This window comes from Lithobates pipiens, unplaced genomic scaffold (assembly GCF_037356315.1).
Source record: "Lithobates pipiens isolate NorthernLeopardFrog02 unplaced genomic scaffold, aLitPip1_a1.2 Scaffold_8, whole genome shotgun sequence".
Classification (NCBI taxonomy): Eukaryota; Metazoa; Chordata; class Amphibia; order Anura; family Ranidae; genus Lithobates; species Lithobates pipiens.
In genome coordinates, this window is record NW_027507903.1 from 32,022,309 (window position 1) to 32,036,636 (window position 14,328).

Genomic DNA, 14,328 nt, shown 5'->3' on the forward strand with positions numbered 1-14,328 from the left:
GCTAAAAGAAAGGGTGGGCCAACTCAATATTGAATCCTACAGGATGCAACTAAAGTTCATGTGCGTATAAAGGGCAGGTGTCCCAATACTTTTGGTAATATTGTGTGTGATAGATAGATATAGATAAATATATATCGTTATAGCTAGAGAGATATATATTTATATATGAGATGTATATGTGTGTGTATGTGTATATATATGTATATATGTGTGTATATATATATATATATATATATGTGTGTGTGTATATCTATCTGTAAGGCACCATTGAAATCAATGGCCTGTGACTTATGCAACTTTGTGTCCAAAGTCGCATGACAAGTTGCACAAATGTGAACGGAGCCTAATTGTGTAGCATTTCTCTTGGTTACTATTTATTGCTTGTTGTGTCTGTTGTTCCTTTACTCATATCATTTTCCGTTGTTTATCAGGGCATATGTGTGAAGTCGGAGCAGGAAACCGAGTCCGAAGAGTCGGCTGATTTATGTCACAAGGATGTAGAGAAAAATGTTACAGATAAGACTTTGAATTTGCACAGTGATTCTGATGGCACAGAAAATAAATCGTCTCCCCTGTGCAGCGAGGAGAGCTCTACGAGTGACAAGGTGGAAGAGCTTGGTGTTAATATTGACAGCGAGGTGGAAACTTTGGGTGGAGATTGTGCAATGCTTTCCTTTTCTGGTACAAGTAAAGAACCCAAAGAGGAAGAGGAGGGAACAAAGTCAGAGGACGATGCATCGCTTACACACCAGCACATACAAAGGTTTCCCACTGAGGTACAGGCATCCGAATCCCTTCTATCCAGTGGAAATCCAAATGAGGAAACTGGAATGACCTCAACTGGAATTGTTGTGGACCACGAGGGCCTGTGCGGGAGAGATAATTTGGGTGAGGAAATGATAACCACTACAGAGAGAGCAACTCCAGACGTTGCTATAACGGAAGCTGCAGACAAAGCCACTGTATTGACGACTCTAGCCGATGGTGTGGACATGGGCCAGGCCATGCCAGGGTACTGTACTAGTGCAGAGCGTTCCAAGGACACAGTAGGGAATACCGAGAACAGTGAACAGGAAATGGGTGCAGTCACACTACTGCCTGTGAATGAGAATCAGGCTATTGATAGTTTTAATGACAGTTCCGGCCAGGGTGAAATAAATCTTTGTCTGCTAAATGAAACCGAGCAATGTGACATTGCGGAGTCCGGGCAGCCACAGGAATGCACTGCAATAAAAGCGCTGGACTCCATTGAGATATGTGAAGTGAAAGGCTCTGGTACAAGTATACCAGCTTTGCAAAGTGAACATTCGGAGCAGACTGTGGATGATATCGGTCTGACTGCTGAGGAAGGAAATGCACGCACAGGTGTAGATGTCACAGATTGCAAAGCTAAAAGTGCTGGTGATGTTGATGCTGGATCCATGCTTGAAGAAGAGGTTGCGGTCACCACTCGCAAACCTGAAAGTGCTGGTGGTGGTGATGCTGGATCCATGCTTGAAGAAGTTGTTGTGGTCACCACTCGCAAACCTGATAGTGCTGGTGGTGGTGATGCTGGATCCATCCTTGAAGAAGTTGCGGTCACCCCGGCACCTTTAGCACACATTTCTGAAGACCTTAGTGTAGATATCAAAGAAGCCATGCCTGGCCCACCAGTGGAAACTAAGGACGTACCAATTTCTCAAGGGACCAGCGAACCGGATATTGGAGAGGCATCAAGAACGACTGTTAATGACAATCGGACTACTTTTCAATCTGGTAATGGAGACCAGGGAGAGCCATGTCCCTCTCTAATAGCAGAAACCGGGCAGTGTGACCTTGTAGAAGGAGCCGGGCAGTGTGACCTTGTAGAAGGAGCCGGGCAGTGTGACCTTGTAGAAGGAGCTGGGCAGTGTGACCTTGTAGAAGGAGCCGGGCAGTGTGACCTTGTAGAAGGAGCCGGGCAGTGTGACCTTGTAGAAGGAGCCGGGCAGTGTGACCTTGTAGAAGGAGCCGGGCAGTGTGACCTTGTAGAAGGAGCCGGGCAGTGTGACCTTGTAGAAGGAGCCGGGCAGTGTGACCTAGTAGGATCTGGACAGTCATTGGAAAGCACGCCAATTGACAAGTTGGACTGTGCCGAGGGATGTGACACCGAACAGACGGAAACCAAAGTTTCAAATTCAAAAAGTGAAAGTCCAGACCAGTCTACTGATAGCACAAGACGGCTTGCCGAAGGCGAAAATTCTACCACTGAAGCAGACATACCTGTCTGCTCTTTTCATGACTGTGCAGGCGAAGTAAAGGATGCTGTTATTCCTCCAGCACCTTCCCCACAAGACTTGTTGGATACAGAAACGCCAAGCCCTGTTGATTGTGTAGAGGAGGAGCCAGGGGAGGTTGTCAAGCAGGCTCTTGTAGAGAGTAATAGAGCTGAAGATAGCTCAGAGGTGTTAAAAGTCTCCAGAGCTTCACTTCAACCTATAGCCGAGGAGTCGTCCTTACTCAGTGGTGACTCAAGCTCAGATAATGCTCCTGCAAGCAGTGAGAGCGAGGCCTCCTCTGTCCCCAGTGATTCAGAAAAGCCTGCACATTCAGAGGAGGAAAGTACTGGGCAAGGAATGGATCAGCCCTCTGGTATAGTGGATTGTCCCATAGAGCACCTTGCAGCTGCAATTGTCAATGCAGTGGTGGATTCTACAACAAAATTATGTATGCAGGAGATGGTGAATGCAGGTTCTGGAATGCCTGAAAACGACTGCACTCGGTGTTCAAGTGTTCAGCAGTCTGACTCGCTTCAGGCTAAAGAGGATTATGAGCAGGATACAGGTGAAAGTATCCATGTGCTTAAAGAAGATGACTCTGGACTGGATCTATCTGTAAACATGGAAGAAACGCAGTGCCCGAGCATATCTGATACCGAGATCGTTTTAGGTAATGACCGTCATTGATTTCCAGTTTCTATGTCCATATAACAGTAGTTAAATGTGTTATAAAAGTGTAAAAAAAAGTATCTGCTGTTCCTTCTAAAGTTAAGAAAAAGTTTTGATTTCTATTGGTGATGCAGAAACTTTTATTTTTTTTAAATAATTCGGTCTCATCGTGTGTTGCTCATAAACCAAGCTAACCAGTCTTCTAGATAGGAATAGGTCGATTGCTTGTTTCACCAGTCAATGGATCTGTAGCTATAACGTGGTTTCACTTTGTAGCAATCACTTTACACTATCTTTTCTTCTGTTCTTGCTACATACTGATATTTTTACTCTGGATTAGACATGGTCAGCTAGGGTTCCTCTAGATCGGGGTCTCCGTACTTTCCAAACAAAGGGACTTTACTGTCCTTCAAACTTTAGGAGGAGTGGACTGTGGTCAGTGGGAGTAAAAAAATTACTTAGCGCCTGTGATCAGCAGGAGGAGAAAGTGAGCCCAATAATGAGGATCAATGATAGGAATAACGCCTTATTGTTAGTATTATTAGAAGGAATAATGCCCCATTATTGGTGTCAGTGGAAGGATTAATGCCCCATCATTGGTGTCAGTGAGAATAGCGCCCCATCTGTGGTGTCAGTGGGAGGAATAGCGCCCATCTGTGGTGTCAGTGGAAGGAATAGTGCCCCATCTGTGGTGTCAGTGGGACGAATAGTGCCCCATCGTTGGTGTCAATGGGAGAAATAGTGCCCCATCATTGGTGTCAGTGGGAGGAATAGTGCCCCATCATTGGTGTCAGTGGGAGGAATAGTGCCCCATCATTGGTGTCAGTGGGAGGAATAGTGCCCCATCATTGGTGTCAGTGGGAGGAATGGTGCCCCTTCGTCTGTATTAGTGGTAGGAATAGCATTTCATATCTGTGGGAGGAATTCCCAAGAGCCGGATAAAGGGCTGCACCTAGCCCGGGAGCGACAGTTTGGAGACCACTACTCTAGAGTGGTACTTAAGCTTTGAGTGATGAACCCCTTTTAAGAATCTGATAAACTATGGACCTCCTGCCCAGAAATATTCACATAAACACAACTTTGCATGCAGGGAATATATGTACTTTATTTTATTCAAATGTGATTGCCTCATACATATATTACATACGCAGAGTTTGAATAAAGTAAATGGCATCAGCAAAAAACTCTTCCTTTTCATGCAAAAACGTATGACCACGCCTCACAAAAATGCAATCATCTTGCAAATTAAATTCAACAAAACAGTGTTGCTCAAATCAACTACTACTAGAAAATGAGAATTGGCATTTGCTGTTATGGAGTGGCACTAGATGGCGGTTGTGCAGAGAAAGATGACACAAGATTAAATGGTAACATGGGCCAAAAATGAGTCAAGACACTCTTAAGCCCCATACACGCCATCAGATTTCCTGCTGATTTTTGTCTTCAGATTTACCAAAACCATGTAGTGCAAGGGCCTGCCTGATTGTATACAAATACAAACTCCTAAGGTTTGACCTCATATTGTACGATTTTAGTAAATCGGAAGGAAAAAAATCAGCAGAAAATCTGATGATGTGTATGGGGCTTAAGCAGTCAGCCCTATAAGCAGTTGTAGGATATGTTGTTTTCTTTCAATGGAAACTATTGATTGGGAAAAGGTAGGGGGGCTTTATAGTGAATGTAAATAATATCATTTATCTGACCCTCACAGACCCCATGAAACATATCCATGGGCTACTTAGGGGGTCCATAGACCCCAGCTTGAGAACCTTTGCTCTAAAAATTTTACCCAGAGCAGCCGTTCTCGACTTTTTCACAGGAATCCAGGCCCCTTTCACACTTGTGTGACTTGTCCTGTGGTCACAGGTGTCAAACTGGTGGCCCTCCAGCTATTGCGGAACTACAGGTCCCATGAGGCATTGCAAAGTTGAGTTACAAGGACTCCCACATGCAGATGCATGATGGGACTTGTAGTTCCGCAGCAGCTAGAGGGCCGCCAGTTTGACACCCCTGCCCGAGGTTGTTAGAGTTCCTTTGGCTGAGGCTAATTGTCCTCCCATTTGATAGTGCCTGCATGATTCTGGGACCAATGCCAAATGGCAGAGACAGAGGCCTGACACCAATGATCTTTTTAGTTGTCTGTAAGGTGGCATTCTGACCACCGCTGTAAGGAGGACGTTCTTCCCATGACCACCATTTTATAAGGGGTATTCTTCTCGCTGACCCTTGGTGAAATCATTTAATCACCGATCATAAGGCTCCTTTCACACTTGTGCCACTTTTGCCACGATTTTGATGCGACTTGAAGCAATACCTGTGGAATCTTGAGGTCTACGGACCTCAAGTCTCATCAAAGTCAGACCAAAGTAGTACAGGGACTACTTTGAAGTCGCTGGAACTCGAATACGCACAGATATGAATGGTACTCATTGGAAAGCATGGGGTAGGACTTCTCATGTGACTTTGCAGTCCCAAAATCGCAGGACAAGTCGCACAAGCGTGAAAAGGGGCCTGGATTCCTGTGAAAAGGTTGAGCGGCTGCTCTGGGTAATATTTGAACCTCTTCAGGACAGGTATAAGGCAACGGTATCAGTCGAGCAGCAGTTTTTATCCCCTGCAATGCCGCTGCTTGCAGGTGTGATATTTGCTTCTGATGTTTCTAACTTTAGCCAAGCAAATAATGAATATTCACATTGCTGGAAATGACACCTTAAACACAATAGTAAATTATCATAAGGCCAGATTTTCCCTCCTGTAAAGCATTTACAAGGATGACATTTCAGCTGTGTATAGGAGTGGCTGAAAGCCGACACCAGGGACAGATAATTGCCGGCAGCTCCTAGTTTTCCTGTAGCTTGGCTGGTCTGACTGTTTTGCAGCCTATGATTATTGTACACCTGCCGTCCCACACCGACATGTGTTATATTGCTATAAATGACTGCACTCCGCTATTGTTATGCTGTGCCTCTGTCTGCTGCCCATTAACTACACATACATACTTCGGATGGATTTGAATGCTGTTCTTTCAAATAATCAGAAGTCATTCAAAATAAAGGTATGGGGGGGTGATATTTTTAGAAGAGGATCTTTTCCCCTTTTTCAGTTAAAGTGGTTGTATAGTATATTTTTTTTAACTTTTACCTACAGGTAAGCCTATAATAAGGCCTATAATAAGGCTTACTTGTAGGTAAAAAAAAATCTCCTAAACCTGTACGGTTTAGGTGATATTACCCTCGCAATGCACAGCCGACTGCAGCGGCGCATGCGCACACGGGGATTCTCGGCTGAAAGACCCTGCCGGAAAGAAATCTCCCGTGCGCATGCGCGGGAGTGATGATATCGCGGCTCCAGCCACTCGGTGCTGGATTGGGCCAGATGTCGGGGCCTCGTTCTAAGGTTAGTATTTCATAATGGGCTAGTATGCGGTTTACTCCCGCTTTAAGGCACTTATGGGGGAAGGGATGCACTGAAAGGGAAAGTTTTGTGGGGGGAGGGGGTTCTGTTTTTAATTCCTGTAATTGTGTTTAAAAGTGTGATTCTACTTTTGCAGTCATTTTTGACAAATTCCCAGTATGGCTCCATGAACACTAGAGCTCAAAAACTGCAGTTTTTTGGTGTTTGGGCGTTTTTTTTTTTTTATGTTTTTTTTTTTTTTTAACAGCCCATAAACTCCACTCTGTTATCTTATGTGTCCATGCACACCTGGATGTTTTTTTTAGCTTTTACCAGCAGTGGAGTTTATGAGCTTTAGGCCCCTTTCACACTGACGTCCCGTTCAGGCCCGCCTGTCAGTTTTTCAGGCGGACCTGAACGGGTGCTCCATAGAGCTCTATGGAGCGTCGGATGTCAGCGGTGACAAGTCCGCTAACATCCGACCCGCTCCGATCCGAAAAAGTGTAACGGAGGAAAAAGCTATTTTTCCATCCGTCATCGGATCGGGTGACGACGGGCACTGCGGTCCGTCGTCATCCGATCTCCAATAGGGGAGAGCGGCGCTGTAACAGGTCCGTCCCTGCGCAGTGTGCGGAGACAGACCTGTCATCTCCCTGCTCAGCGGGGATCGACGGAGTGATCCCCACTGAGCAAACGGATATCCACGGGGCGGATCAGAACTGATCCGCCCCGTGTGAAAGGACCCTTAGTCTGAATGCCCTAAAATCCCGGGAACCCCGCCAAAGGGGAAAACAAATTGTTGTGGGATTCTCCCCTCAACGATACCAGAGCCAGACCCTTCGGTCTGGTATGGATTTTAAGGGGAACCCCCACGCCAAGAAAAAATGGCCCCCCTAATCCATACCAAATCCTTATCCGAGCATGCAGCACGGCAGGTCAGAATAAGGGGGGGGGGCGGCATGCCCTCAACATGTGGGTGGGTGCTTTGGGGCAGGGAGGCTCCCACCCCAAAGCACCTTGTCCCCATGTTCATGAGGACAAGTGCCTCTTCGACAGCCATGGCCATTGGTTGTCGGGGTCTGCGGGTGTGGGCTTATCAGAATCTGGATGCCCCCTTTAAGAAGGGGACCCTCAATTCCCGTCCTCCCCCACCCTATGTGAATGAGTATGGGGCACATTGTACCCCTAACCATTAACCTAAAAAAAGTGTCAAAAATAAACACTGTACACAGGTTTTTAAAGTAATTTATTAAGGCAGCTCTGGGGTCTCTTCTGATGTCTTCGCCCCCTCTCCAGTTCTCCTCTCTGCGCTGTCTTCTCCCTCCGTTGTCTTCTCGCTCTTTTGCTGGGTCTTCTCCCTCTGTTGTCTTCTCGCTCTTTTGCTGGGTCTTCTCCCTCCGCTGTCTTCTCGCTCTTTTGCTGGCTCCTCTCCCTCCTCTGTCTTCTCGATCTTTTGCTGGCTCTTCTCCCTCCTCTGTCTTCTCGCTCTTTTGCTGGCTCCTCTCCCTCCTCTGTCTTCTCGCTCTTTTGCTGGCTCTTCTCCCTCCTCTGTCTTCTCGCTCTTTTGCTGGCTCCTCTCCCTCCTCTGTCTTCTCGCTCTTTTGCTGGCTCCTCTCCCTCCTCTGTCTTCTCGCTCTTTTGCTGGCTTTTCTCCCTCCTCTGTCTTCTCGCTCTTTTGCTGGCTTTTCTCCCTCCTCTGTCTTCTCGATCTTTTGCTGGCTCTTCTCCCTCCTCTGTCTTCTCGATCTTTTGCTGGCTCTTCTCCCTCCGCTGTCTTCTTGCTCTTTTGCTGGATCTTCTCTGCTGTTTTCTCCCCATTCTTCTCCGATGTTGACTCAACGCGATCTCCCGGTTTAATGCTGGGTCCACCGTGTGCACCGTGTGCCCCCCCCCCCTGAAGCCAATATAAGTCATTGCACACCACTGACCCAGCATTAAATCGGGAGATCGCGTCGAGTCAACATCGGAAGAAGAACAGAGGGAGAAGACCCAGCAAAAGAGCAGAAGATAGAAAAGAGGGGACAGCGCAGAGATAAGACCAAGCAAAAGAGCAGAAGATAGCGGAGAGAGAGGACAGCGTGGAGAGGAGAGAACACGTCGCCAGAAGAGGGAGAAGAGCCAGAGCTGCTTTAATAAAATACTTTAAAAACCCGTGTAGTGTATTTATTTTTGACACTTTTTTTTTTTTTTAGATAAATGGGTAGTGGTAAAATGTACCCCATACTCATTCACATAGAGTGGGGGGCTGGGATTTGGGGGCCGCCTTTTTAAAAGGGGCTTCCAGATTCCGATAAGCCCCCCGCCCGCAGACCCTGAGAGCCAGCAGCCAGAATTGTCGGGAAGAGGCCCTTGTCCTCATCAACATGGGGACAAGGTGCTTTGGGTGCCCTGCCTGCCCCCCATGTTGAGGGCATGTGGTTTGGTATAGTCCGGGGGGGGGGGTGCTCGCTTGTCCCCCCACTTGTCCTCTTATTCACTTATCCTAACTTGCCAGGCTACATGCTTGGAAAAGGGTTTGGTATGGATTTGGGGGGGGGGGGGGGGCACACCATTTTTTTTGGTGTGGGGGTTCCCCTTAAAATCCATACTAGACCGAAGGGTCTGGTATCATTGAGGGGAGAGGAACCCCATGCCAATTTTTTATTTTTTTTTTTTTTTTTTTTTCTTCATTTTGGTAGGGGGTTCCCCTTCAACATCATGATCTGAATTCTGGTGTGACTTCTATTCAAATCAGTGGGCTCCCATAGGGAACCATTGATTTTGAATAGAGGCAGAGAAACTTGGCTAAACACGCATTGACGCCAATGCAAAACGCTGATAAAATCGCGTTTTTAAAGCCGCGTTTTCCTGACAGCAATCTGAGGTCCAGAATGACTTTGAGTGTCCTGTGTGCACGGAGCCTATATGTTAAAAAATGCTTATCTGTTCTAGTTGCTTGGAGCTGGACTGCAAGCTATTCTGAACAATTTCAGTGAGACAAAGTGATTAACATAAAGTGCAGAATCCAAGCCTTGAGAACTTTAAAGAGGGATTCCACCTAAAATAAAAATATTAAAAGCCAGCAGCTATAAATACTACAGCTGCTGACTTTTAATAAATGGACACTCACCTGTCCCGGATTCCAGCGATGCCGAGGCCGATCGATCGCTCGGCTCTCGGCTGCTGCCGCCACCATTCTAGGTGAGGGAATCAGGAAGTGAAGCGAATCGGCTTCACTTCCCGGTTCCCTACTGCGCATGCGCGAGTCGCGCAGCGCAATAGGAATTGTCCGCGCTGTCACTGGGACCCGTGTGTGTCCCAGCAGACAGCGCGGCAGGACAGGAAATGACATAGACTCCCACAGGAGTCTATGCCCGGAAGTGGGTGTAAATACCTGTCTTTGACAGGTATCTTCACCCCCCTCCCCCCTGTAAGGTGCCAATTGTGACACCGGAGGGGGGGAGGGTTCCGATCAGCGGAAGTTCCACTTTAGGGTGGAACCCCGCTTTAACTCTTTGTTAGGACATCTAGTTTACAGCTATTGAGCTCTGCCAGCGCAGTACAGACAGGGTTAATTATGGTAAAAATGAACTCCATAAGTCCCTTTTAAAGCAGATCTTCACTGCATCTTGAGCACCATAAACCGAAAACGCTGTTTAATTAATTTTTAGTATTCAAAGAAAACTCCCCCCATCCATCTCCATGTTTTAATTTTGTTGAGAAATCACTTTGAAAGACACTTGCCTAGCATTGCCGGTCGCGGCCATCTTGAGTAAGGGCAAATGATTCATGTAGCATTTTCTTCTTGGAATCCATTTATTTGCTCTTAGCTCAGGCAGGGCCGCTGATGAAGGCAGTTACAGCCAGCCGAGCCCCATCATCGGTTCAAAAGGGGGGCCCAGGCACCTGTTAATTGAGAGGACCGGCTGTAGCGTTGCCACCTCATCCCTTTGAACCTGAAGACATATTAATGAACAAATATTAATTACACAGGTTCTGTGGCAGATTAAGGGGATAATTCAACTCACTTGTTGCCTTATCTGCATTTAATTAGACTCAGAACCCGTGTAATTCCTGTGTGTTCGGGTTTAAAGGGATGAGGTGGCAACTCTAGCCGGCTGTACTGCCTTATTGCTGACACTTGTGACTATTGTGGATCCCCCTGCAGTGCTTCCAGCTGCTTCTCCTCTTTCCCACCAGCTGCTCTGCAGGGGGATTGGTTCTATTACATCTGCCCCCTTCCACCTGCTGTTGGTCCCCCCCCCCCCCCTCCCCTGCAGCGCTGTCGGCTTCCCTTTTTTCCCTCCTGCCAGCAGCTGCTGAGGGTACACAGAGAGCTGGCAATTAGCCGACAGCTGAGCGGCCCATCACGGAAGTATAGTAAATTGTTTACTATGCTTCAGTGTGTGAATGAACAGGAAGCCTCAGAGTGCTTCCCATTTATTCGCTGCCTAGTGCAGCTGGGCTGCTGAGAAAGGAACTGGTGAATCTTCAGCCTCATTCCCTTTCTCTGTCTTAAATGTGAGGCATCAGGGGTCTGTTAAACAAAACAACAACAAAAAAACTCCAAAGAAAGCTCTACTTGTGGAGGAAAAAAAAGATATAGATTTTAATTGGGTACAATTACCATGACACTCCCACCACCATGCTTGACTGTAGGCAAGACACACACGTCTTTGTACTCCTCACCTGGTTGTCGCCACACACAAAACCAAATAAGTTTATCTTGGTTCATCAGACCACAGGCCATGGTTCCAGTAATCCATGTCCTTAAGCCCCATACACACTATCAGATTGTCTGCTGATTTTTTTCCATCAGATTTACCAAAACCATATAATATGAGGTCAAACCTTAGGGGTTTCAATGTGTATGCAATCAGGCAGGCCCTTCCACTACATGGTTTTGGTAAACCCGAAGGAAAAAAATCAGCAGACAATCTGATAGTGTGTATGGGGCTTTAGTCTGCTTGTCTTCAGCAAACTGTTTGCAGGCTTTCTTGTGCATCCTCTTTATAAGAGGCTTCCTTCTGGGACAACAACCATGCAGACTAATTTGGTGCAGTGTGCGGCGTATGGTCTGAGCACTGACAGGCTGATCCTCCCACCCCTTCATCCTCTGCAGTAATGCTGGCAGCACTCAAACATCTATTTCCCAAAGACAACCTCTGGATATGACGCTGAGCACGTGAACTCAACTTCTTTGGTCGCCCATGGTGAGGCCTGTTCTGAGTGGAACCTGTCCTGTTAAACCTCTGTATGGTCTTGGCCACCATGCTGCAGCTCCGTTTCCAAGTCTTGGCAATCTTCTTATAGCCTAGGCCATCTTTATCTAGAGCAACAATTCTTTTTTTCAGATCCTTTTCAGATTTTTCAGAGCCATGAGGTGCCATGTTGAACTTCCAGTGACCAGTATGAGAGAGTGAGAGTGATAACATAAAATGTAACACACCTGCTCGCACCTGAGACCTTGTAACACTAACTGATCATATGACACTGGGGAGGGAAAATGGCTAATTGGGCCCAATTTGGACATTTTCACTTAGGGGTGTACTCACTTTTGTTGCCAGCGGTTTAGACATTAATGGCTGTGTGTTGAGTTATTTTGAGGGGACAGCAAATTTACACTGTTATATAAGCTGTACACTCACTACTTTATATTGTAGACAAGTGTCATTTCTTTGGTGTTGTCACATGAAAAGATAGAATAAAATATTTACATAAATGTGAGGGGTGTACTCACTTTTGTGAGATGCCGTATATACCAACCACGTTCAGGTGCCAATGTAACAAGATAATCAATGTTATTCGCTTTACCTGTCCTATCGATATGGCTGATCGTTGTGTTCCTCAAGTTTCTTGTTGTTTTCCCGGGTGTACAATGTATGTATTTGTATGTACACTCCCATCTTTGTCCCCATAACACTTAACAATGGATTCATTATCTCAGGTTACCTCATCAGTGTTGTGAGAAGTTCCACAAACTATTTTTACCTCCTGGTACTTGATGAGGCTTTTGCCAGCAATAAGTGGGCACACACAAGTCACAACAAAACTATTTGGTTATTTCACAAAACCAATGCTTTGATACAAGTCTCATTAGTCCCCACAGGTCAGGGTGGAGTGCTTTCTTTGGATGGGGCACAATGTTTTTAAGCAACCGACATCAAAGGGTTTCCTTCATAGTCATGTAAGGAAGATTTAACACTGCAATGTATTGAAGTTGAATTTTACAGGTGTGACTTTGATTTGGAATGATCCTTGGTTAGTAAGGTTTTTCTTTGGGGCTGATGTATCGCTTTCGCAAAATTGGGGTGCAGGTATATGTTATTTCTTAAAGCATGGGTGCGCAACCTATGGCCCTCCAGCTGTTGCAATGCAAGTCCCATGGGGCATTGCAGGGCTTACAGGTACAATCATGACTCCCGAAGGCAGGGGCATGATGGGACTTGGAGGGCCACCATACAGCAATGCTCCACCCTTATTGCAGCCTGTAATTAATATGGAGCCACGTTTTTTTGTTGCAATAATTTTTATTGCGTACCTGCTGAGACTGTCACATGACCCAGCCTCCAAATCTCTTCTTACAAATGAAAATTTTGTTTCAAAAGTCATTTTCAATCTTTGCATCGCATAAATGTGAACCTGCACATAAAGCGGAGTTCCACCCTCTTCTGTATTTATTAAAAGTCGACAGCTATAAAAAAAAAACTTTTTATAGCTGCTGACTTTTAATAAGCAGACACTGCCCTGTCCCACGGTCCAGCAATGCAGCTGGATCTCTCCTCCTTGTCTCTGCATCACTGGCATTGCAAGTGTGGGAACCCGGCTGTGACAGATTCACAGCTGGGTGTGCACTGCGCATGCGCGAGTGATGCTGTGCGTTCTGCATGGCTGGGCAATCTTAGACTTGTCCCAGAAGATTGCAGGGAGGGAGCGGGAGAGGAGAACATACGCTTGGCACTGCGAGTGGGAGCTGGGTACCTGTTAAAACTGGGTACCCCCCCCCCCCAAAAGACTTGACATGCCAAATATGGCATGTCAGGGGTCCTTAAAGCGGAACTTCCACTTTTGGGTGGAATTTTGCTTTAAAGCGGAGGTCCACCCTAAAGTGGAGCTTCCGCTCATTGGAATCCTCCCCCCCCCCTCCAGCGCCACAATTGGCACCTTTCAGGGGTTAGGGGGGTGCAGGTACCTGTACAGTACAGGTATCTGCACCCACTTCCGGCGTAGATTCTGCAGAAGGTACACCCCTTTCTGCAGAATCTACGCCCCTTTCCGAAATTCCCCCGCTGCTTGCTGGGAAACGCACGGATCCCAGAGACAGCGGGGACCATCCTTATTGCGCAGCGCGACTCGCGCATGCGCAGTGGGGAACCGGGAAATGAAGCCGAAAGGCTCCACTTCCTGATTCCCATACCCAAGATGGCGGCGGCAGCACCCGAGAGACTATCGAGAGATCGGCTTCGGGTGCCGACATTGCGGGCGCACTGGGCGGGTAAGTGTCACTATTTTAAAATAGTGTATTTTAAAATAGTATTTGTAGCTGCTGGCTTTTTAAAAAAAAAAAAAAAAAACGACGCACTCCCGCTTTAAGGCTTTTATGGCCCTACTTCCCCTGTAGGTCACAGGAGTGCACTTAGTTCTGCACTCCTGTGACCCATAGTTAGCCAAAAGCAGGCTAAAGTCCGCTGTCAGCTGATGTCACTCAGCCACTCCAGGCTCTGGAGGGATCCTGACTTTAATGTTGGCATCCACCCAGGTGCCTGAGCGGCCACTGGCCACTCCCATCCCCTCTGTGGTCCAGCATTTCAGTGAGTACTGGAGGGGCAGAGAAATGGTGACCGACAGTCACTTACTCACTGAAGACCAAGAACTGAGCGTTTAGAGGTCTTTGATTGCTCAGCTCTTACTTTTAGAGGTCCCGGGCAACAGATGCAGCATCGGACCTATGTTGGTATGTAGTTTTATTTGATTTATTTTTTAATTTTTTTTAACCCCACACTTTTATAGCTGGCCATACAGGGAGGTGGCAAATTTTGATCCGTGTGTG

The 14,328-nt window shown here is 46.8% G+C and overlaps 1 protein-coding gene across 7 annotated transcripts in view; it reads left to right on the top strand.

Moving 5' to 3' along the window:
• AKAP13 (A-kinase anchoring protein 13) overlaps positions 1-14,328 on the top strand; it is a 440,963-nt gene that overhangs the window by 238,370 nt on the left and 188,265 nt on the right. For all 7 annotated transcript variants that reach the window (XM_077472410.1, XM_077472415.1, XM_077472413.1 and 4 more), the window contains one exon: positions 432-2,907. In XM_077472410.1, coding sequence (XP_077328536.1) covers positions 432-2,907 — 2,476 coding nt within the window. The remainder of the gene's footprint in view (positions 1-431; positions 2,908-14,328) is intronic.